Source organism: Oxyura jamaicensis, chromosome 3, assembly GCF_011077185.1.
Source record: "Oxyura jamaicensis isolate SHBP4307 breed ruddy duck chromosome 3, BPBGC_Ojam_1.0, whole genome shotgun sequence".
Taxonomy (NCBI): domain Eukaryota; kingdom Metazoa; phylum Chordata; class Aves; order Anseriformes; family Anatidae; genus Oxyura; species Oxyura jamaicensis.
In genome coordinates, this window is record NC_048895.1 from 101,464,587 (window position 1) to 101,487,539 (window position 22,953).

A 22,953-nucleotide genomic window follows, 5' to 3' on the forward strand; every position below is an offset into this window, starting at 1 on the left:
GGCCATGTCTTTAGTCCCTCTTATGTCAATACCTCCAATTCTGCTGGTATTTTCTGCTCCTTAGCCTGGTAGTGGGAAATGCTAAAATCACTCACCCCTTCAATTTTCCCTGCAGGATATGAACCAACACCATCTGCAATATACTCATTTCTCTCTTGATAAATACAGCTGCTGAGGAAGAGAACAAAACAAAAACAAACCCTCAAACAGCGAGGTGAAACAATGGTGAGAACAAGTCTCCCACAAAGATTTCAAGACTACTGTGGTTTTATCGATCCAGACCCCTCTGAGAGAGTGGATACACAGTTTTATGAATACAGACCCCTTCTGACCCCCTCAGAACTTCACCCTTTGTAGTCCTGGGTGAAGGCAGGGTGAAGCATATATGCACGAGAAGTTGAGCTTCAGAAGCTTCTTGGACAGTTTCTTGGGCTTCTAGAAGGCTTGGTCTAAGTATTTTAATCATGGCCAGAACAGCTCTCCCATCCCTACTGCTGATGTTTTCTAAAAATTGATCAATGCAGCATGTTTTGCTATCTGTTTGCCACAGATGGAGTCAGAACACTGAATGAGGTTCTTGTATTTTGCATGCACAGCATAAACTTTGATCAAGGAACTCATTACAGCAGTTATGCACAGCTTTAGGGTCTCCAAAAGCATCAAAATGGAAAGACTGAGCAGAAGGCCTATGTCAAATCCTGCTCCAGACCAGATGCATTACTTATGTCTGCCCAGGAGCAAAACCTTATCTCAGCAGTACCCTTCCAGTGAAAAGACTGTCCAGGGCTCATGCGCTGACCTTGATTGCACAGAGCAGAAGTGCTCTTCCTTCATACAACAGACTGATAAATGCAGTTCAAGAAGACGTAACTAGGGTTCGGGTCTTTATGCTACCTTAAAAGGTTCAATCCCTTTTCTCTTTTCCCAGGAAAGAGTCAGACTGAAATTGCTTTGGGAATAAGAGTGTTCTTGCTGTTGTAGCCCTGTGGGGAAAGATTAAGAAATCAGCACATTTCTCTTTCCTGTGTGAGAGAAGTCACGCTCTGCTAAGGAATCACAGTGCATCCTGAGTAACACATGCAGTGGTTTTAGAAGCACGTTAAATGGCATTCAGATCTAGGGAAGTAACACACATGTGGAGCATTACACCCGCTGAAGTTTCCCTTGCACAGATCAGGTTAGGCTTGTTCATTCATTTTTATGCACCAGTGAGCTATGCAGGCAGCTTGGGGGAGCTTCAGGGATGTGCTGAACCACAGGTGCTGTCCCTTAGGGATGCATAAAAAATTTCCATGCAAGAGGCATTTGAAAAACATTCCTGTCATCGAACTAAGCCATGGATTCAGAGACAGATTTAATTCCCTTCACCATCCCCCAGCATGGGTGTGCACGCACACACATGCATGCACACAGGCACCCTTCAGGATGGTGTGCATCCAGCTCTGAATCCTTGCATCCTTGCACCACTTCAATCTTTCATCTCTGTCACCCTATTATAGATCACTCTTTGAAACAGAAATGCCTCTACCTTTTGTATTTATTTATGCATTTTTACAGTATTTACTTTTTGTGCTTCTGGTGGTATGACCTTTCAAGAGGGAAACGTGTATGCCTGCCTTTTGTCTGAATATCCCTCATCTTTCCTGTCTCATTCTTTATTATGGCATGGGCTGAGCACAGCCCTCACTGATTCCTCCGACTCATGCTTCCCTTCTTCCTGGTGAGTTGCAAATCCAGAGCAGCTCCTGGGTTTGGTCTGCATTGGAAGACGTATGCTGCCTTCCTCTGCCCTACCCCAGGGGCTTTCTGCAGTCTCCTGGGTTTGTGTTTGATCAGGCTTCTAAGGCATGTGCAGCATCACAGGGCTGTGCTCGGAGTGAACCAGAGACTGTTGCAGCTGGTGAATTTGAAGGTTCAAGCAGCTGCACATCATCCTGCTCCCCTTCTCCAGGACAGTACTTCAGCTGCTCTTTTATTTTTCCCTGAAAAAAACTGCCTGAAGAACTTCTTTGGAACAGATAAGGGTAGCAGACGCTGTCCCACACATGGTCCCTTTTGAATGTTGTGAAGTCATCCTGAAAAAACACCCCAAAGACAACCAGACAATGCCTCTGGAGGCTTATGTGAACAACAGGTTTTAAACTCAGCAGACTCAGATTTATAGGAAAAACTGTCAAATGCCAAGCAATTTCTTTTTAAGATCAAACACTTTGAGAAAGCAAGCCTATTTTGGGTGATCACTGGCAATACAACATATAGGTGCTTCCTCTGTATTGCAGTTGCAGATAAACAAGTTTTAATTTCCTATGCAGAGCCCACATTCAGGTCATTTCCTAGCTGCCTGCTCAGTGAAACTCACGCACATAAAAAGGAGAGGCTGTTTACAGCACCTCAAGAGCAGTTTGTTGCCCAGATGATACATCCTCCAAGGGAGGCAGCTGTGACTGTAAAGCAGATGAACTCTGGAGCTGAACTCCTCACTGTGTTACAGACGTCATATGGGAATGCTGCTGGGAGCTGAGGAGCTGTGCTGCTACAGGAAGACTGAGTCAGACCCAGCTAAAGGTCTCTGATCTCAAACACCACAGTTAAACCCAGTGGCACTGTAGAAGCTGAGAACTGCAAATTAAAGCTAACTGCAAAAGTTATTTCCCTTCACGAAAATAGCTTGTATTCCGCTTACCAAACAAATCTCTTGTGGATAATGTAAAAGCAGAGCAAAACACCTATTGTTTGGGCAATACACAGAAAAATAATACATGAACTACATTATTAAGGGATGTCTATATTGCTCTTATGAGGACAGACACACTTACATAATCAGCTCCAGTAAAATGTTATTGCAGAGGGAGAAAGCTCAGATGAAAATATTAGCACAGAGACATTTTCACCAACTTGGCACAAAAGCATTTCATACCATTTCTTTATTCTGAGGGTGGTGAGGCACTGGCACATGTTGCCCAGAGAAGCTGTGGATGCCCCATCCCTGGAGGTGTTCAAGACCAGGTTGGATGGGGCTTTGGGCAACCTGGGCTGGTGGGAGGTGTCCCTGCCCATGGCAGGGGCATTGGAATTAGGCGATCTTTAAGGTCCCTTCCAACCCAAACCATTTTGTGATTGCATGATACTATGGTTGTAGAGTGAAAACTAAAAATAGCCTTAAGGTGTTTGAGCATTTCTTTTATTTGTTGATTTATTTATTTTGGAGGGGCAAGAGGGATATCAGGGGTGTCTGAAGCTTATGTTGTGCCTCTTATGCCAGCACTTTGGACTGCGTGAGGGAACAGGAGACTTGTGGGAGCTGCAGTCAGGGACTGAAGCATTTGCCCTGAAAGTTCACAGTCTGGGAATGAGGGATACATGCGACTGGATATAGACCAAGCTGCACAGATATCAGCAGCACAGTGTTTTCTGTGTATCAGTACATCAAGATCTCTTTGAGGTGAGGTTCATTAATGCGGTGCATGGTTACTCAGCACTATGACCTAACACCAGCCTGACAAATACCATTAGAGTCAAGAAACCTTGTATTTGGAACAGCTCCTCTAGGAGAGTATTGTATCACTAACAAAATCCTCGAGTCTCTGGCCCAGAAGAATTCCAGCTGTGGGAGGATGTCTAGGTCCTCTGCAGAAGTTCTACCTTCTCTCCTCTCAAGAAAAGATATGCCCACTTGATCACAGCATCTTTCACGGGGAAAAAATAATAATAATAAAAAAAATGAAGCAGATGTGCAGGCTGCACTAACTTGCATGGCACAGCTGGCCCTGAGCATGGGTAGGGCTGCAGGAGGACTAAATGTCCCTGCTGGAGTTCATCCTGTACCTGCCGCGTGCTTAAATAAGGGATTTATCTAACTGTCACTTTTCATAAGCAATGAATTTGTGGACACAGGAACATTTTTCTTCATATTTCCCCTGCTTGAGAGTACATGACATGCACAGTCTCTGTGGCTGAATGGAAGGTCATGACTGACCAGCTGGTAATACAGAATGCTGGTTTGCACTAATGACAGGGTATTCTAGCTTTTGTTTCACATTACAATGACTGCATATTTACATAAACCCTACATCTGTTTAGTTAAATTAAGCCAGAGGGTGATGATCTTTGTCTTTACAAAAGAGCTGATTTAATTTTATTGAACATAGTTTTCCATTTAAAAGATCAAAGTCAGCACAGCCCCCTGCAGCAACAACTCCGTCTTGTGCGCTTTTTCAAATATTCAGATTAAGAAAATAGGGGAACTAGGACTGAAAAAGCTAATGAGTTTTAACAGACATCTACTGATTTCACTTCCTAAAAAAAAAAAAAAAAAAAAAAAAAAAAAAAGTATTTGAGGCCTTTGTTTATCCTGGAGTTGGAGAGAGACATTTTTCCTTCCATCAAAGTTCCCTGGACTATGCTGACTCCTGGACTCCTGCCTCCAGGAATTGATAGTGGAGGTGGCATGCACATTTCTAGGGAAATTTCTAGAAGATGGTAACGAAATGGAGAAAACACACAAAATATGGAACAGAGAAGAAAACCTAGCGAAGAACTGGCCCTACATCTCATGGTTACCACCTGCCGGAAAGAATATGGACTGTGCTATAGCATGTTCAAAGTAGCCCTCAATCTGGAGACTGAGGGAACAGGACCCAAACTCTGCTTTGGCTCCTAGGAAACCTGTCTTGCAATATGCAAAAGATGCATGTTGCATCTGCATTGCATCTATATAATGATTCTACGTTAGCATTTCAGCTTGGATCAGGTACCTGCATTTGGAGTGTTTTTCCCGACCACCCCTTCTCACCACACTTAGCTTCATGCCATTAAGAGTACTGGTGCCTGTGAACTGGGCTCCATCCTGACAAAGCTAAACCAAAAGATCTGGTGCAGGAATATACTTACGACAGTTCCTAATGTGAGATCGGACCAGATTAGAGCTGTTCTGAAATAAATCTCTGAAATGCTTGTAGGGCACACACTGGATTTTCTGCACCAGCTCCTCTCCTACTTGTTCCATGCCACCTGCACAGCCCAAACAGGCTGCATCACTACTTTCTAACCATCACACTGCTTAAAAGGGTGAATAGTACCATTTTAGGCACCATATGGTATCCCTGCAGGCCTCCAGCTGTCACTCTGCAGATGAACAGCTCACCCTAGTGTCTTGTGTCTTATCTGGCAGCCCTCCACGGACATCTCAGATACCTTAGGGAAACTAAACTGGCCCTGGATGTCTATGTTTTAGAAACTGAATATCACCTTATGTATGCATTTGATAGTCGCTAGACAGGAAAAAAAAAAAAAAAAAAAAAAAAGGGAGAGAGAGAGGGGAAAAAAGTCAATAAAGTCAATTAGATTAAAAATGAAAAAAGTACTTGAAATACTATAGTGAGACTATAGTGAGTTCTACACAGTACAATACAATGTCTTGCAAAATTCTCTCATATAACACTCTTGGAGATTTTTTTAATAACTAAGAAACACAAAAAGTTTAAGTTGGGCCAAAAAGAAGTATTGTTTTGTACTTCAGGAAACACCTGCACTTTTCAAATAGAGTTTATTTTTCAGTAAGAGCAGGATTCACTGACTTTAAAGCACTACTGAGTAGCCTGAAATTAAGTTTGTGTGTGTGCGTTTTACAGGTCTAACACCCCAGATGCTCTGAGGTCTGTAGTATCAAGATATTTTTCAGTATCATGTCCTAAATCTAGGTCTATACTAGTAAATTACCAAATTGTTAAATTTACTAGTAATAAAACAAATATGCCTCCCTAGCCCTAGGGATCACAACCTTCTGTACTCAGAAATGCCTGGCCTCCAGAACGGTTCAGCCACAGGTAAATGGGGATGCTCAAGGGTGACAGAACAGGGGCCAGGACTATGTAATGGGCTGATCTCCCAGTCTTAGACAGATCACACTCCAAAGATGCAGAAAAACAATTTTATCTATGAAGACTTAGCCTAAATTTATTGTTCTTCATGGAATTATTTGGAGCTTATGATTTTTAAGCACTGAAACCAAACTCCTGACCTCTCGTGGCCATTAAACTTCCCTGCAAAGCAGTTCGTTACTCATGAAGCAGATGAAACTCTTGCTTGGCATGACTGTCACATTAAAGGGGACTTGGGGTCAAACAACTGCCTGTTTCAGAGCCCTGCTAAGAACTTTCACTGAGATGGTTTCACAAAGTTGAACATATTTAATAAGGTAACAGACATAACAGATTTGGAACTGTCGTTGGTAAGTACACTTACTGCAATAGCACTGATATATGATAACAGCACTAGCAAAATGTTATCCCGTCTATTCCTAACCAAAGGATGAAGGCATGGAGCTTACCAAGAAGGTGTCCCTGTCTTGGTGGAGGACAAGGAGCACAGCCAATTAACTGCCTCTTCTATGTTTCTTTTTCTTTCTTTCTTTCTTTTTTTTTTTTAATTTCTTCCTCCCAGCTCATCTATTTTCTTCATAATAACTTTTTTTTTTTTTTTCCCAGACACTAACTTCTTTTTTTTTTTTTTCTTTCTTTTTTTTACACTAACTCCTAACACTCTTTTATATCCTAACCTTATTTATTCCCTTCCTGGGGTGACATTTAGCATGATAGAGTGAAGAGTCAAGTACTATAGTCATATATGTTTAGCATATACTTCATTAAGTTCATTATCATATTCAGGGATGTTGATTTTAATATTAATTTTATACTTAATGAAGCAAAAGTTTTTACTCAAGCACCATGACCCTTGAGATTCTGTCCTGCCACCAAAACATGGCCATCCAGCCAACACAAGACTCCCTCCTTCAGCAGCCTCTCACACCAAGACTGCAGACTTCTGCCCACAAACTGTGTGTCAGAAACAAGCTGCTCAACTCCCCTTTGCCCAAGGCTGGTGGTTATCCGTGTGGCTAAGAAGCCCAGCTCCTCTCCACAATGTTATGCTTGGCATTCCTCAGGCCAAGTGATCTCTTACCTGGAAAAGCTAGGGCTATAAAATGTTTAGGGCAGGCATCTTATTGGTACACTAGTCATCCATGTGTAGTGATGCTCACTGGATGTGGATTTCCTTTATCCAGAAATTAATACCTGTATGCTTCATAATATTTCTAAAATAAGTGTATCACCTACAACTATGTATTTCCAGCCAGTATGCACAACAAATCACAAGGCTATACAAATAACACTCCAAATGCAGCAGCATATATTACCAGTATGTATAAATTTATACTAACGACATATACTCACAAATATCAAACAGTGCATGAATAAAATGTATTTAAATTAATATTTTTTTAAAGATTTTCTTTGTACCACTTTCCATATAGAGATTGGATATGCAATACTGAGTTCATTTTTATTTACAAGATGGATTCATCGATAATTGCACTTGCTTAGCACAAGAAAGTAAGCATAAAGTGTTTTAAATCAAATTGCATTTTAGTTGTGTTCTTTCTGGAACTGCAGTTCATTTCTGACCTCCCAAAGGCTTATCTATATGTTTTGTTTTATACTTAGGAGCAATAGTGAAATAAATATATATAAAAATAAGCCTTTGCAGAGCTGAAGACTTGCTGACAACCTCTTTCACATTCAACACATGGAAAAAAAAAAAAAAAAAAAAAAAAAGTAAAAATGGAGTGAAAAGGCACAATTGTTCTCACAGCTCCAATTCTCTGCATTTTTCATTTAACATTCCCTCAAAAGAATCAAAACCTTAATAAACCTATTAATAGGATAGAGAAACTGCTTTGTTGAAAAAAATATTGAAATGTTAATTTATAAAATGTATTTAATCTCTGTTTCTAATATGTCAGAATGCTTTTCCCCTCTGAAAAGAATTGGCATTTCCTTTGCATATGTTGACAAGCTTGGACTTTATTCCTTTGAGTCCTAGATGCTTAGAAGCCCTTATTTATGAGATTTTTTTTCCAGGATGTATATCACAGCAGCAGGTGCTCATCTGCTAGTCCAGTAAGCAACACTGGAATGATCCTAGAAGTTGTGATCATTTTATTGCTTTACTGCTGCTACAGAGGCTCCTTTCAACCTCTTCTGGAGCATCTAGTGCTCCTGCTGCAATCCAATGAATCCTGGTATGCAGCAAAGGCAGGAGCAGGTTCTCATCATGAAATAGCATCTTGAAAAGTCAGTGTCAGAAAGCCCTCTCATGTACTTCCTACAAGACCATGATGGTTTTGTGGCTTTACTGAGAGTGTTTAACAATGTGTGAGTGCTATTTTGCTTTATACAAAAAAAATACAGTAGATATCAGTGAACCAGATAATCTCCCCAGGTTACTGTAGACACAAGAATTAAAAGGTTCTTCTGTGCAACAAAACATATCATAATGCATTTTCAGCTAGCAGACACAGATGGGTAATAAAAAGTATCTTTTAAGTGCTAGGAGAGAAAAGCTACTTTCACAAGGCACAGTGTTTTTTAATTAGTTGCAGCACTGTCTTGAGAACCTCTTCCTTTGAGGGACTGGCATCGACCTCTTGGCACGCAGGATTCATCATCCTTCTGTACGACTCTTCAATTCTAAAAACAAAACAGGAGAAATAAACCTACAAATTGCAGGGATTAGTCATCAGTCTCAGAAGAAAGTGTCAGCACTGCAGAGACACGAGGGAAAAAAATAAAACAATGAAGCTAAGAATGAAATCTACTGCAAAGAGCAATAAACCATTAGCAACTATTACAATGAGAACTCCAAAGTGTAAAGTTTCTTTTAGAGTGATCAGACCCCTATTGATATTTATATGGCATGACATTAAAGTATTTATTTCTTTATGGCTTAGCACTGGAAACTGTCCACTACCACAGTACAGTGGGCAGCCAGCTTCTAACCCCTGAGTTAACTTATTTGGAGCCCTCTAAGGTGTCTCTGAACTATATGGCATTGAACTGTGTACACATGCTCACTGACTGATCTCAGCTTTGAGCCACTGGAGAACAGGAGACAGATTACAGGGTTCACACATCATTTAGCTCTTTACTCTGATTAACTTTGCTAACCAGATGAATACTGGGATTAAATACGGGATGAAAATCTCCTTGCTTAGACTAGAGGCCTTTTCATAATGCAGCACTCTTCCACTTTTAGTCTGAGGATGTGAATGGGGGTATGAATATCGTTTTCTATGTTCCCACAAGAATTAATAATGTCAAACATTCAGGCTGTAAATCGTAAGACAAATCCAGCAAGACTCTGAATGTTCTCACATCCAGGTTGACATAATTAACAAAAAGAAATAACCAAAGGCTTTCTGGAGGGAATAAGCAACAGAATTAAAATGTGAAAGATCCTTAAATGTCAACGTGTTCACTTAGTTCACCCATCCTTATGCAGGTCCTACTGTGTGAACTGAATGTCTGAACAGAGCTTCTGTCAAAATGAAGCCATAGATTTTTATTAAATATGTCAACACCAGAAATGTTGGAGCCCTACAGGTAGATCTCAGCTTTGAGATTTGTAGTATGGACACATACATTCAAGTGTTCATATGGAGGTATTTACAATAGCACTAGGTATTCAAGCTCCCACTGTAGATAATGGTGACCTCACTGATACATTTGCTGGTGCCTAGATAGCAATTCAGCTCACTGAAGTCGGATACCTAGGGCACCATTCAGATGCCTAAAAACATGTATTGAATACTGCTTGAGATGACCTGGCCTATGTCATTTAGCTTCCAGTTCCTGGTCCAGAAAGGGTCCACAGGTGGTGTGTCATACCTGTTAACCTCATGAAGATGCCTCAGAGTATCAAATGGCTCTAGTTATTTATGCTTCGATCACCAAGTGTCTAGCAGGTGCTCAGCTGAATCACTCTGACAGTTGCATTGACTGTGTTGGCTATACTGGGACCTGAGACACTTAGCACAACTAAGGATATCTACAGAAGGAGATCTAGATTTTGTTCTTTTAGTCTAGAGCTGAATTCTGGGCTTTTCTAGAGTATATTGATTTATTTTTTCTCAGTTCTAGAACTTTTAGGTCTCCATCCTTGACATGGATGAGAAAGGTGCTACAACACAAGCAAGTAGCAAGATACAAGTATTTGACTCTAATCTCATTTGCAAAATGAAATTATTCACATGTAGCTTTCAAATACTTTCAGTCAGAAATGACAAAATTTACCTTCCTTGTCAGCTATGAATCTTTTCAAAAAAAAAAAAAAAAGGAAAAAAAAAAACACAAAACTTAAACCTAGGGGAATCCTTGTCACAGTAATGTAAGCAGAATATTTTGCTGCTGATTCCACAGGAACCAAGGGTGCCTCCATCCTTATTCCTCGTTAAAGTATACCTTTGGCGAAACAAGCTGTTAGCTTCCATCTCAGCCTCCTCCTTTGTTTTCTCCAGCCCTCGACTCTCAAGTCTCCGGGCTCGCTCCTCAGGGCTGACAGTCAGCAGAAGAACAAGATCAGGTTTAAGCAGATCTTCAGGCCACTGGTACACCTCGTCTTGAGCTGGTGGAAGATTTTGGACATCCCCATTTATTTCAGTGGCTATTGTATAAGCAGCTGTGCTGTGCCAGTATCTGTCAAGAAAATACAGAATGGGAAGAGACATTTTAGAAAGGACACTAATTCTTCAACAATGTAGAAAGAAGGTGGCAATATAACCACAAGTGCAAAAGTGACTAGGTAGGTGAAACTATGAGTTGAAGTCTATTGTAAGGACCAACTCTGTGCCAGCCATTATTTCTTAAAATAGCATTTCTACTTAATAATAGTCAGACTTACTGTGAGTGGCAGACCTTACACATTAGGCAAAGTGCTCCAGATATTCCCTTCAAAAGAAAGTCTTCTCATATAATGAGAGAGACCAAAAGGACAGTTGCATTATACGTCCAAATCCAGGACTCAGAGTCCCCTTTTTTGTGGTTCCCATCCCCCTTTATGCAACAAATTTAGCAGAGAGCACGCAGTCTTGAACCACACGTGAATGAAGACATGTTTTATTAATGGTTACGTATTTCACATGCAATTAACGTTCCTGCCACTACAAGGCACTGTATTATATACACTGTAGTGGTTTTGAAGTGGGCTAAAAATAGCATTCACAGATACACAAACAAACTCTCTGTGCATGGGGCAGGGAATTTATAGTACATCTATTGAAACAAACCTGGAGTTTCAAAGTACATCTAGATATTCCTTATTAAGAGTAATACTGAAAGCTGCGAACACAGTGAACATAGGAAAAGACACAAATAAAAAGGAGGGAAGTAGACTTCTGGCTTTACATCCACAAAAAGTAAGTCAACTTAAACAGTAAGTCAACTTAAAATTTGGTCACTCTGAACCACTCAGACAAGATCAGCAGCCCTCAAAGCCCGGCTGCAGTGCAGGTTGCACAGGCCATGCCTCCATTCGTGACAATGTACACTTGTCATGTGTGCCAAAACCAGTTATGAGAATTGGGGTCCACAATATAAAAAGTTTGTAAAGATACTCAAAAGTGTCCAGAGGAGGACAACAAAGCTGGTAACTGGGCTGGAAGGTATGTCCTGTGAGGAGAGGCTGAGGACAGTTGGAGAGTCTGGAGAACAGGAGGCTGAGAGATGGCCTCACTGCTCTCTGCAACTACCTGAGGAGGGGAAGCTCAGAGGGAGGTGCTGGTCTCTGTTCTCTGGGAACCAATGACATGGAAATAGCACAGAGCTGTGCCAGGGGATGGTCAGACAAGGTATTAAGAAAAATTTATTTACCATGAGGGTGGTCAAACACTGGAACAGGCTTCCTAGAGAGGTGGTTTATGCCCCATGCCTGTCAGTTTTCACAAGGTATTTGGACTATGCCCTCATTAATATGCCTTAACTTTTGGGTAGCCCTTGTCAGGCAATGGTCAGGCAGTTGGACTTGATGGTTTTTGAGGGTTCCTTCCAACTGAACTATTGTATTTCTATTGTATTGTACTGTATTGTATTGTATTCTGTTCTATTCTATTCTGTGCCATGCCATGCCATGGCATTCCTTCCCATTCCTTCCCATTCCTTTCCATTCCATTCTATTCCATTCTATTCCACTGACATAAATTCCTCACCTGAGTTATTATACATATTACTCTTCAGAAGACTTAATATTTATACAATTAACTTTAAAAACAACAACAAAGATATAAGAGGTCTTAAATATACAAACCTGTCTACAATCACAGGTGCCTGAGCGGATGCTTTTGCTATTTCTGAAGCAAGGATGTAGTTGCCCGCAGCATAAAATGCCCTTCTAATGGGTGTTGGCTCATCATCAAATATTGTCCTCCACTGGCTGATGCAAGCTGGCGGAGACCTTAACAGAACAGCATCCAGGGCATCCTTAACAGCCTGGGTTACAGTGGTTTTGCCTGCATTTCATTTACAGAAGGAAAAATCTGTTATTTTATACATTAAATACAACTTGCTTTTAAAGTCTGAAAAGTGATCTAATTTTTTCACTTGGAGTACATGTTCTGACACCCAGCCATGAAATCTGAGTATCTTGTGATAAGGTTTTCAGTGGAAAATGATTATGAGGCTGGTTCAAAGATTATGACTCCACTTCCTACTCTGGGTCTTCCTCCCCTCCCTCTTGCAGTTCTCCATCTTCACTCCTTTAAATGAGTTATGAATGGCAATCTCTCTAAAAAACCTTTTACGGTATTTTTTTTAGGAGACAGTCGATGTGGATGTTGCCAATACTTGCTTTTCAAAAAGTATTTTCAGTTTAACTGAAAATGCAGAAAACAAAGTAATTCAGAGATGACTCTATTTCTCTTGGAGACAAACTGCTGCCAGTTTCCCCGACTGCCATTATTTTAGTTCCACTATTTTAGTTTACTCACTGGTAAAAGCAGGCTTTATAATCCGCATAAGAAATAAATCTAATTTCCAGAATGCCACACTTTGTGTTCTTTTATTACAGGTATGAGGAATTGAACCATTGAATGAAAATTAGTGTGGACTACCAGATACTTCACAAGTAAGAGAATACAGGTATCTATAACAGCTAAGTATAGATATCACGAGTTTCCAAGACTTTCTGACATTTTAAGCATTAGGGGGTGGGGGGTGAGAGTCACAGCAATTGCTCTTCCCACCAACTTCTCACCTACGGCTATTCCCTCCCGCTGCTCTCCTACCTGTGGCATCCAGCCCTTCAAAAACCACGACAGGGAAATCTCCCTTGCACTGCTGCTCGGTGCACTTCTCCAGGATGGTGAGCACCTCTCCAGCCTCCGGGATCCGTGCTGCACACTGCAAGGAGAGACCAAAACCTTGGCACCCATACACCCATACACCATGTCGGCTGCTCTAGCAGATCCCTGTGAAAGCCAGGGGGCCCCCCACAACCTCGCAGCCCCCCGGTGGGCGCTCACCTCCCGCAGGCGGTCACAGACAGCAGGGACAGCGGCAGGCAGGGCACGGCGGAGGGGGTCCTGTGGCCCCCACGTGTAGCTCCGCAGCATCGCTGCTTGCAGCCTGGGAGCAGAGCCAATGTGTTTCAGAGGAGGCAGGGAGAAACGAGAAACGAAACTCGCTCCACCGATCGGGAAGGCACGTGTCACTGGGGAAAAGCAAAAGGGAAAAGGCTCAGGGAGGCTGTTCCTACGCTGCTCCCTCCCCCGAGGTTGGAGAGTCACTGGAGCATTCCCGGTGGGAAATCGCTCTGTGCAGGCTGGCCGTGGACGGGGTGGAAATGAAAGGAAAAACAAATAAATAAATAAGATGGCGACAAATAGTTGTTTGTACATTTTCTGACAGCTGCTGTGAGTGACGCAGTCCAAAATGTGGATTTCACATTTTGCAAATGTGTAACTTGAAAAGCAGGAGAAGCTACAGCTCTGCAGAGTCCCACTTCTCTCTTTCAATAGCTGGAAAACTGCCACCTGTGTGATACCTAACCTTAAGCTTCTCATGCATTTCCTGAAAGAATATAGAAGAGATGCTCACTCTGCAAGAGATTCCTCAGAATCTCAATGTCTTCCTCTGGTCAGCTCAAAGAACATTGCACAAATATTTGTTTAGCAGATCTGCAGGGGGAAGGCTGGGCCAGAGGAGGAACTGGGAATATAGCTCCAGAGGCTCTTCAGCTATAGCAGCAGGTGCCCAAACTGGCTCTTGTCAAGGTGAAACGTGTCCTTTTTCACATATGCAAACTCCTCTGTTGTTCCACATCACTCAGATATACGGAAGCTGCTGGGCACAAATGCCAAAAGACATAGCGCAATGTAATAAACCAATAGATGGTCATTTTAATAACATAATACGCACTACTGAGTCAGATTAGTGCTTGTTCTAGCCCAGTATTTTGTCTCCAGCACCTGTAGAATAACATGCTGCACATAACCCTGGCTTCTCTGTGATCTCTTAGTCCTCATGCTCCTCTAGCATCCACAGTCACCAGATGAGGAATGTTAGACAGTGTATCTTCACGTCTTCCTTTTAGCACCAATGTATGGGCCCTCACTCTATAAATCTGTCTAAATACATTTGTGACACCACAACGGAGTCCACCTCCACAAAACCCTATTGTCTCCAATTTCAGCAGTGTACATCCCGTGGTGAAAAAAAAAAACAACTTTTTCTTATCTGTTTAAAACTTATACCCTACTTGTTTCAGCAAGTGTCCCCTTCTGATGAAATTGCTGGCTTTGGTAAATAACAGTTCAACACTCAGGTCAACAGTTCAATCAGCTTCATGATTTTGTAAGGCTCAGACAGATGTCCCCTTCAGCTTTAGCATGTCTGAAGTGAGAGCCCCCTCAGCTGCTCCATCCCCTTGATCATTTTGGTTACAAGGATAACTTCTTTAACACCACAAGGTCCTGTTGAGATGTGGAGACCTGAACTGTACCACTGCTCAAGGTATAGCTGATATATGTGCAAAGTTTTCACAAAACACTGAAATAATGATCTCTCTCTTATTCTCAGTACTGTTCCGGATAGTACTACGTTTTTGTTGACTTTTTGAGCTGTTGCCTTCCACAGAGCCAATGGTTTCAGAAGGGTAACTGCAGCGATTCTGAGAGCTCTTTCTGGAAATCTAAGTGCCACTACTGAGCTCAGCACTGTGTAAATATGGTTTCAATTAGCTTTTCTTGCATGCACTGTGTTACGTTTCTCTACATGGAATATTATCTGCCCCAGTTTTGTTAATTCAGTTTTATGAGGGCTAATTGGCTTGCAGCCAAGTTTCACTTGTAAGGCTGACCTTATTACTCACTGATCTATCAGGTTTCTTATTCCTCTCCTTTCCTGGTTTCCTGATGCCACTGCTGCCTCTCTCTGATGACTAAATGGGAGATGTTTACTATCATTTTCTGTTTTCCCCTCCCACTGCCTTGATCTGGTCCTGTTTACAGCCATTCCTGAGCCAAGTAGCTGGAATATCATTTGTTATTTATAGCATGCTTATGAGATCACCTATAATAGGTGTGACTTCTGCCCTACTGGCTATTTACTTAAAACTTTACTTTGTGAAAGATTCTAGGCATTTCCCTACAAATTATGCAGAAACAGTTCAGGTAAAAATAGAGGAGAGCTGAGTTGCCTTCCATCTCAAGACAGATCTTTGTATTAAAAATCAGTGTAGATAGTATAAATGTATTCTGAAATTAATTTATATTAAGTGCTTTTTGATTTCTTCAAGAGGAATTTATCATTTTTTTCTTCTGTATAATAGGAAATGATGTTTTTGAAGAGCAAATGTGCTAAACACATGAAAAGCACTGTTCTCCTGGAATCTCTCCACATATCCGAGGGCCCAGAATGCTTGCATGTAGCTACAGAGAAGAGATGCAGGCACAACAAAGAGCTGTATGACCATTCAAAAATCTACCTGACATGGAAAAGAAGAAAAAAAAAAAATTGAAAATAAGTCAGTGTATATTCATTAGAGTGTGCCTAAGTGCATTGTACAATAATGTAAATAAATGGTTGAGATACAAGGCAGGAAATAAGAGGTATTGTTTAATTTGAAGGCCCACAAAATGAATAGGTACATAAAATACACATGACTAAAATACATCTGTCTTCATGTAGAATAAACTTTAAAGAGCTTCTATAAAGGGCTCTTCAGTAAAGGTAAAAGTCCTGGGATAAGATCTTAAGAGTACAGAAGTCAGTAAAGTGTCAGGCCAGAGACCCTGCTCTCCTGCTCATGGCAATTGCCAGGGCCAGATGTTCAGAGAAGAGTATGGAAAGGACACAGAAGGATCCTTCTCCCAGCTTCCTTTGCTGCTGTTAGAAGTCATCTGTTCTTGTACTTTCTGAGCTGCAGATCATGTACACACCATGTTGTATTAAGGGCTTGTGGTGGACCTCTTACAAATGTTCCTGATCTGTATCTACAATTATATGGTGTGTTTCATAACTTGATTGCATGTGGCTTATAACTTCTACTTGGTAATTTCAGCAGGAACCCCTCAGCTTCGTGCGCCCCAGGGAGTGATGAGTCACTCCAAGTACAAGTCCTTGACCAAATCCCATTTATGGTTACGGCAGATGTAACGGGGAGATCATTTCCAGCTGGGAGTGGAGCAGCAAGCAAAACAGTTACTGAGTGATAAAAACTCCAGATGCCATTGCATGACTTGCCTGCTTGTCCTTGGATTATTTCTGGTCATGTCATGGCTCACAGGTGACGTGGTAGTGGCTCCTCCTTACATCAGGTGGAGAAGTCACATATTAAAAATATTATTTATATTACTGCTTCATGTCAGCAATTTGCTTTCCCTAGGAAGATACTGTTTTCCTATAACTGTGAATTAGCCACACTGGAGAAAGCAATTGCTGTGTTTGACTAAATAAAACAAAAAATAAATATAAATAATAATTTTATAAAGATAATAGATTATTATTTTAAGTTTTTGCTTTTGCTTTTCTAGCACACAGGGACTACTGCTGCATTATTCATGTTTATCTAGATGGATCCTTCTATCATCCCACAGGGGGCATGTCCAGGCTTGGGCTGAGTTTGCAGTAACAGTTAGACATGGGCTTTACAGATAGTGAGAGAGTGTAATCTGAAAACATACTGAGCTGAGGCAAAAATAGAGAGAGCTTTTATAATTGTCATTGACTAAGAAAGCATAGAGAAAATTATGAAGAACAGGAAGTCTTAAGTACGTTTGAGTGTTAAGCTCTCCATGCTTTTTGTTCCTTGAAACAGAGATCCTCTCTTTCAAAAAACCACACGTTTCAAAGATGGTCACGTATTAGTGTACTGATTCATAGAGCAACACTCTTCTGACATACTCTTGGAGTCGTTCTGTGTCAGATGTAGTTCTTGTGTTGAGCCAAACTGGTAATCAGCAAGGATTTTAACAGATTTTGGAAATGAAATATCTTGAAGTTTAAGTTTATTTGCCTATCCAGCTGAGGCAGCAGGCAACAAAGAGCAGCCCAGGAGAAAGGCTGCAGTAGGTCTAAGTCACTCTACCTGTTCCATGGTAATCCAGTCAATATTCTGTGCAGAAGGCCAAGTCAATATTCAAACCTGCAGAAGGCCAAGGAAGTTTCTGAGACAAGTGATAATTTGTCACCTGCAATGAGATCTCTGTGAGAAGCTAAACACAGAGATTATGAACTTGATGGCATAATGTACAGATACACACACACATGCATACGCACAGACACGACACACAGACATGACACACAGAATATTTCCTGAGATGCACAATGGGAAATCTTGTGATTGTCTTTGAGATCTTATACCTACCACAAGTATTTGTGAGGTGGCATTATTGAGGCTAGATACGGCAAGAAGCCTCCCTTTCTGGCATGGGTTGGTTCCAGCAAGGATCAGCTGATAGAGAAACTGAATACTGGCTGAAGGGGAAAACCTGAAGCCATGTTATGGTCCAGACATTAATGAGCCAGTAGACCAGCTCTAGGAAAGCAAAGGAAAGATGATGAAAAATTATGGATAGTGCGTAACAGTACTCATTAACATACAGGAAACATTTTTATTCACAAGTAGGTATTGTTTCCCATTACAAATGGAAAACAAGATTAAGCTAGCTCTTCAACCCCTTTCTCAAGAGGAAAAAAAGAAGTCAACATAAGTACAAGACTGCCCTATGTTATTCGTTCTGGCTGGTAAATGGATAGGGGATTGAAGCTCTAATTTTTTGCTAGACCCATCATGCAGCTGGTAAGTGCTGGGATCCAAGTGTGAATGAAGTGGGATTCAGGTGTACCTTGGCAGAACTGGTGACACTAAACTGGCCATACAAAGATGAGGACAGCCTGACTGAGGGAGGCACAGCATGTCTGGTGTAGGTGCTGTGCTGTAGGATGGTGTTACATACAGGTGCTGTGATGTAGGTTGCTCCTCTCTTGGTAATTAGCTGTTGTGCCACCAAGGACTCAAAGAAGTTGGGAATTGGCTGCTTGGCCCTGCTCTCTCCTGATCCTACCAATTTGGGACACTTATTTGCCCCTACACTGTGCTACCCCAGGCAGCTGCCACGTTTTCTGCTATTAAAGCTAACCCTATATTCATCTTGGTGCAGTAGCTTTGCTGGAGGTGTTTTAGGCCGTATAGGAGACCAAGAATTAAGACTCATTCCAGTATTTTCCTTTCACCACTCTGCAGAAGTCATTGGGCTCCCTAACATTGACTGCTCCGCACTGCAAACCTCTTTAAGCCTCCCAGAGCTCATGGCTCTGGGCTGAGAAGGATGTGACACAGCTTTCACCCTGCCTTCCAAGCCTTACATCCTGACCCGCTGGAAGAGCACAGTGCCACAGAGACCACTCACATCAGGGGGTCCTTCTGCGCTGGAAGTGCCCCAGCCTCCAACAAGGGGGCAGCTGCCACACCAGGGCAGAGGGTGTTTTTGGTGAAGCGGCTCTGGGCAGAGGCTCCGTGGGCTGGGAGAACCGAAGCAAGAGATCAAAAGTGGCTCGGCGCCAAGTTTCCGTTCAGCGGGAAAGGAAAGCGAAACCCAGCGCTTCTCCGCGGCATGGCACGGCACAGCGCGGCAGGGCGGGACGGGATGAGGCTTTTAAGAGAGGAGCTACGGGCTCCTCGCTGCAGCGTGCGAGCCGAGCCGAGCCGGGTCAAACCGAGCCTGATCGAGCCGAGCTGAGACGTGCTGAACCTACCCGAGCCGAGCCGAGCCGAGCCGAGCCGAACCGAGCCGAGCCGAGCCGAACCGAGCCGAGCCATGCATCTGGGAGTGCTGCTCCGCCTGCCGCTGGCGCTGTCGCGGGCAGTGCTGGCAGCGCTGCGAGGACGGCTGGGCGCCCTATGCTGGAGCCTGGCGCCTCTGTCTCTGTCACTGTCCTTGCCCCTATCCCTGCCCCTGTCCCTGCACGGCTGGCGACGGGGACCGGCCCCCACCCCCTCGGCCCCACCGGCGCCCCGCCGGCAGCGGGAGCAGCGGGACGAGGCGGCCCCGACGCCCACCAGCGTCAATTACCACTTCACCAGGCAGTGCAACTACAAGTGTGGCTTCTGCTTCCACACCGCCAAGACCTCCTTCGTGCTGCCCCTGGAGGAGGCCAAGCGGGGGCTGGAGATGCTCAAGGAGGCAGGTGAGCCGGGGGTGGACACCTGGGACAGCTGGGGAGGGATGCTCAGTCACCGTAATCAGGACCAAGTGGTGTCCAAGAAGTTATCCCTGTAACTGTCATGCTCGGGGTCCCTCTTAATATCAGGCACCGTGTTGGAAGGCAGTAAGGCTCAGTAACTTTCTTTGGTCCTTTTCTAGGAATGGAGAAAATCAATTTCTCAGGAGGAGAACCGTTTCTGCAGGACAGAGGAGACTTTGTAGGCCAGCTGGTCCAGTTCTGCAAAGAGGAGCTGGAGCTGCCAAGTGTCAGCATCGTTAGCAACGGCAGCCTGATTAGAGAGCGGTGGTTCAAGAAGTATGGTAAGAGAAAATCACTGCACAGGAGAACTGGTGTGGTTTGGGAGCCTTGTTGGGGCAGCCTCACAGAAAGATGGGAGTCTTGCTGTCAGTGTAAACAGGAGATGGTTTGTTTGTAGTTCACTGACAGTACCTGCAAACCAAGAGTAACCATCCATGAAATATTGTTAATTACATGATCTGAACAGATTCAGTCTGTTATATTGCCTCTTTGGTATAATAGTGTAATACAATAATAGCTCAGAACATCACCATAGGGCTGGAAAGGAGAGGGCATGCATTTTGAAGATGCCGCTGCTGTGGCTTTTGTGGTTCATGTAATGATTCCACAGAACTGTACTTGGGTGGCACTTGGTGACAGATCACAAGGAAGTGAAAATGGGCAGACTCCTGACAGCTTTCAGCTAAAGAACTGACTACTAATCAATTTTTAAAACTTGTTTTCAGGTAAATATTTGGACATTCTGGCAATTTCATGTGATAGTTTTAATGAGGAGGTCAATGTTTTAATCGGCCGTGGTCAAGGAAAGAAAAACCATGTGGAAAATCTGCATAAACTGAGACAATGGTGCCGAGAGTATGCTGTTGCTTTCAAAATAAATTCCGTGATCAACAGATTTAATGTTGAGGAAGATATGAATGAGCAGATCACAGCTCTCAACCCGGTGCGCTGGAAGGTAAGATAGTAGCATGTAGTGTAGGTTTCATGTTCAGAGATAGATAAGGATGAAGTGAATTTCTGGAGTTCTCTGCACCTCTCCTAACCTCAAGCAGATCTCCAGCTCCAGCCTGGAGTGGTGTTAGTGGACTTCTTCTCAGTATTACATGGTGTTGAGATGGGTTGTCGCTCTTTCTGCACTTAAACAGGGGCGAATATGTCAAGAATATTTTCTGTTGTGACATTTATACTTAGTTTTCCATTATTTGCTTCATGGAAATAGGTGTACACACAATTTTCCACAAATACATATATATATATAATTGTGGTCCTATTAAAGGATTGTAAAGAAAACATGGTATACATTTTAATACTTTATCAAGCTTCCTGGCCTGCTATTTTTGTTGTTGTTTTTTGTTTGCCATTGTTGTTGTTGTTTCCTGGGATTTCAGAGCAGGTTGATGGCAAAGGCACCTTTTTTCTCCAAAGTCTCTTCTGTATGACTTGTCACGTAGAAGGAAGCTATTAAGTAGATAAACTATTTAATTTCTGGGGAGTCTTCGCTAGCTTTTCTGCAGTTATCTGAAGATAGCTGAATCTACAGTCCCCAATCACTTGAAGTTAAAGTCATAAAGGATACAGATTGACTTGATTGTCTGGCACATAGTACTTATGACATTTATAAAATAGCCATACTAATTTAGGTTCAATGAGAAGTTTGTTTGGGCTTTGATTATCAGTGCCCTTATTAAGAGCAAAGCAGTTATGATTTCTGTGGGAATCTGGTTAGGAACCATGACTGTGTAATTACATTTAGAACTATGCAATGGTGATTTGCTAAAAATAAATCTGCACTGTATTCTTTGCATAGTATTCACTTAATCATGGTTTCTATCAGTGTGGCTCCAGTTACAGAAAAATGAAAGACATTGCTACTGATGGTTTTTGTAATGATGGCAGTCTATTATTCTCAAGGCAAGTCAAGTCCTAAAATCTTACCAAGGTACCCTTTGTCTTCAGGTGTTCCAGTGCCTGCTCATTGAAGGGGAGAACAGCGGTGATGATGCCTTGAGAGAAGCAGAGAAATTTGTTATCAGTGATGAAGACTTTGAGCAATTCCTGGATCGCCACAAAGATATCTCCTGTTTGGTACCAGAATCTAATCAGAAGGTAAAATTGAGACTGTCCTGTCATAACTTTATTTTGTGGTTAGCTAGAAGAACTAGAAGCTTTCATGGTAACCAGCACTTTCCCTATTTGTATTGAGTTAGAAGAGGTACAGTACAACTCAGCACCTGGTTTTGTTAAGGTGGAGCCAAGATTTTTTATTGCTTTTGAGACTTTTTATTGAGCATGATGTTACTAATAGAAGAGTAAAAACTTATTCCAGTCCTTTGGAAGCCAATGAGAATCCTGTCAGAGTATCTTGTGGCCCTCTGAGTTAGATGGATGTAGAAAGTATCGGCACAAGAACAGTAGAAACTTTATTTTCCACAACTGAGTTGTGAACTCTAAACAATTGTTAAAACCTCTGGAATTGGATAGGTCTTCTCCACCAGGGCACATAAATCTGATAAGGTTGAATGACAATGTAAACACACTTTGTACCATGTACACATTTCATCATGACATTATGCAGTGTCATTGACCCACGTGAAGTAGAGATCACCCCATTCAATGCTATATTGGGTATTGAGAAACGAGAACTGGTGTTTTTGCCTGACACGTCTTACTAGTAACTCTTCCCACAATAAAGCTGCATTTTTAACATTATCTGTCTGAACTCCTATGGATTACATTTTCAGGCTCCTTATTCACAACAAAACTCCTTGTACTACTGCATTGCTCAGTATTCAGCTTGCTGAGCTGCCATCCAGGTTAAATTAGCTGCAGTAAAAGACATCAGTGCCTAAGAGTGGATCCAAGGACCTTTTTTTTTAGATGTCTACAAACCCTGTACAAGGCAGGAAGAAAGTTAAAAAGTCACTGTTCCAAAGGTTTATGAACTGAATAAATAGTAACTTTAGCCAACTTAAGGAATGCATTGAGTCTCCCATCTTTTTCTTTTTCCTCTCCAGAGATTAACACTCTTCATACACAGTTTACTTCCTCATGTATAGAGAGCTCAAGTGAACAGTTTGGGTTGTCTTACTACTTAATACCCTTGTGGCTTTCCTTTCAGAGGAAAGACATCTCTGCCGACCTTAGCCTCAGTGAATAACTCGAGCAGTAAGAAGGTGTCTGAACTGTAAGACTTCAGGCTATCATGGGATACTTCTCCAGTCTTCCTGGTGAAGTTGTGCCACCCAGCTGCAAAAAGTTCCAGATTAGCTGATTAGTCATAGAAGGGAAAAGTAACAGAAAAATGGAGAAGGAGAAGGTGTTCAGATGAGAACCTAGAACTGTTTCTGCTTTTTTTTTTTTTTTTTTTTTTTTAATTTAA

General features: G+C 42.2%; 2 protein-coding genes across 3 annotated transcripts in view; one reads left to right on the top strand and one right to left on the bottom strand.

Annotated features, from left to right (window-relative positions):
- Positions 1-8,402: 8,402 nt before the first annotated feature.
- On the bottom strand, positions 8,403-14,059 carry CMPK2 (cytidine/uridine monophosphate kinase 2). The gene is made up of 6 exons (XM_035322514.1): positions 13,926-14,059; positions 13,352-13,454; positions 13,115-13,229; positions 12,139-12,340; positions 10,299-10,532; positions 8,403-8,528 (listed from the first exon to the last, which is right to left on the bottom strand). The coding sequence occupies exons 2-6, from the start codon at positions 13,439-13,441 to the stop codon at positions 8,408-8,410; spliced, it is 762 nt and encodes a 253-aa protein (XP_035178405.1). The 5' UTR covers positions 13,442-13,454; positions 13,926-14,059; the 3' UTR covers positions 8,403-8,407.
- A 4,781-nt stretch (positions 14,060-18,840) lies between these two features.
- Positions 18,841-22,953, top strand: part of RSAD2 (radical S-adenosyl methionine domain containing 2) — an 8,900-nt gene continuing 4,787 nt past the window's right edge. Inside the window, exons 1-5 of one of the 2 annotated variants that reach the window (XM_035322513.1) lie at positions 18,841-19,105; positions 19,136-19,517; positions 19,694-19,855; positions 20,300-20,529; positions 21,531-21,680. In XM_035322513.1, coding sequence (XP_035178404.1) covers positions 19,148-19,517; positions 19,694-19,855; positions 20,300-20,529; positions 21,531-21,680 — 912 coding nt within the window. In that variant the 5' untranslated portion in view covers positions 18,841-19,105; positions 19,136-19,147. The other variant, XM_035322512.1, reaches the window with a different exon arrangement.

Excerpts from the sequence above, each read along its gene's own strand:
- CMPK2 (XM_035322514.1), bottom strand. The coding sequence starts at position 13,441 with ATGCTGCGGAGCTACACGTGGGGGCCACAGGACCCCCTCCGCCGTGCC. Across the intron at positions 10,533-12,138 it reads GCACCTGTGATTGTAGACAG|ATACTGGCACAGCACAGCTG; the intron begins GTTTGTATATTT and ends TTTTCTTGACAG. Across the intron at positions 8,529-10,298 it reads AACAGCTTGTTTCGCCAAAG|AATTGAAGAGTCGTACAGAA; the intron begins GTATACTTTAAC and ends TTTTGTTTTTAG.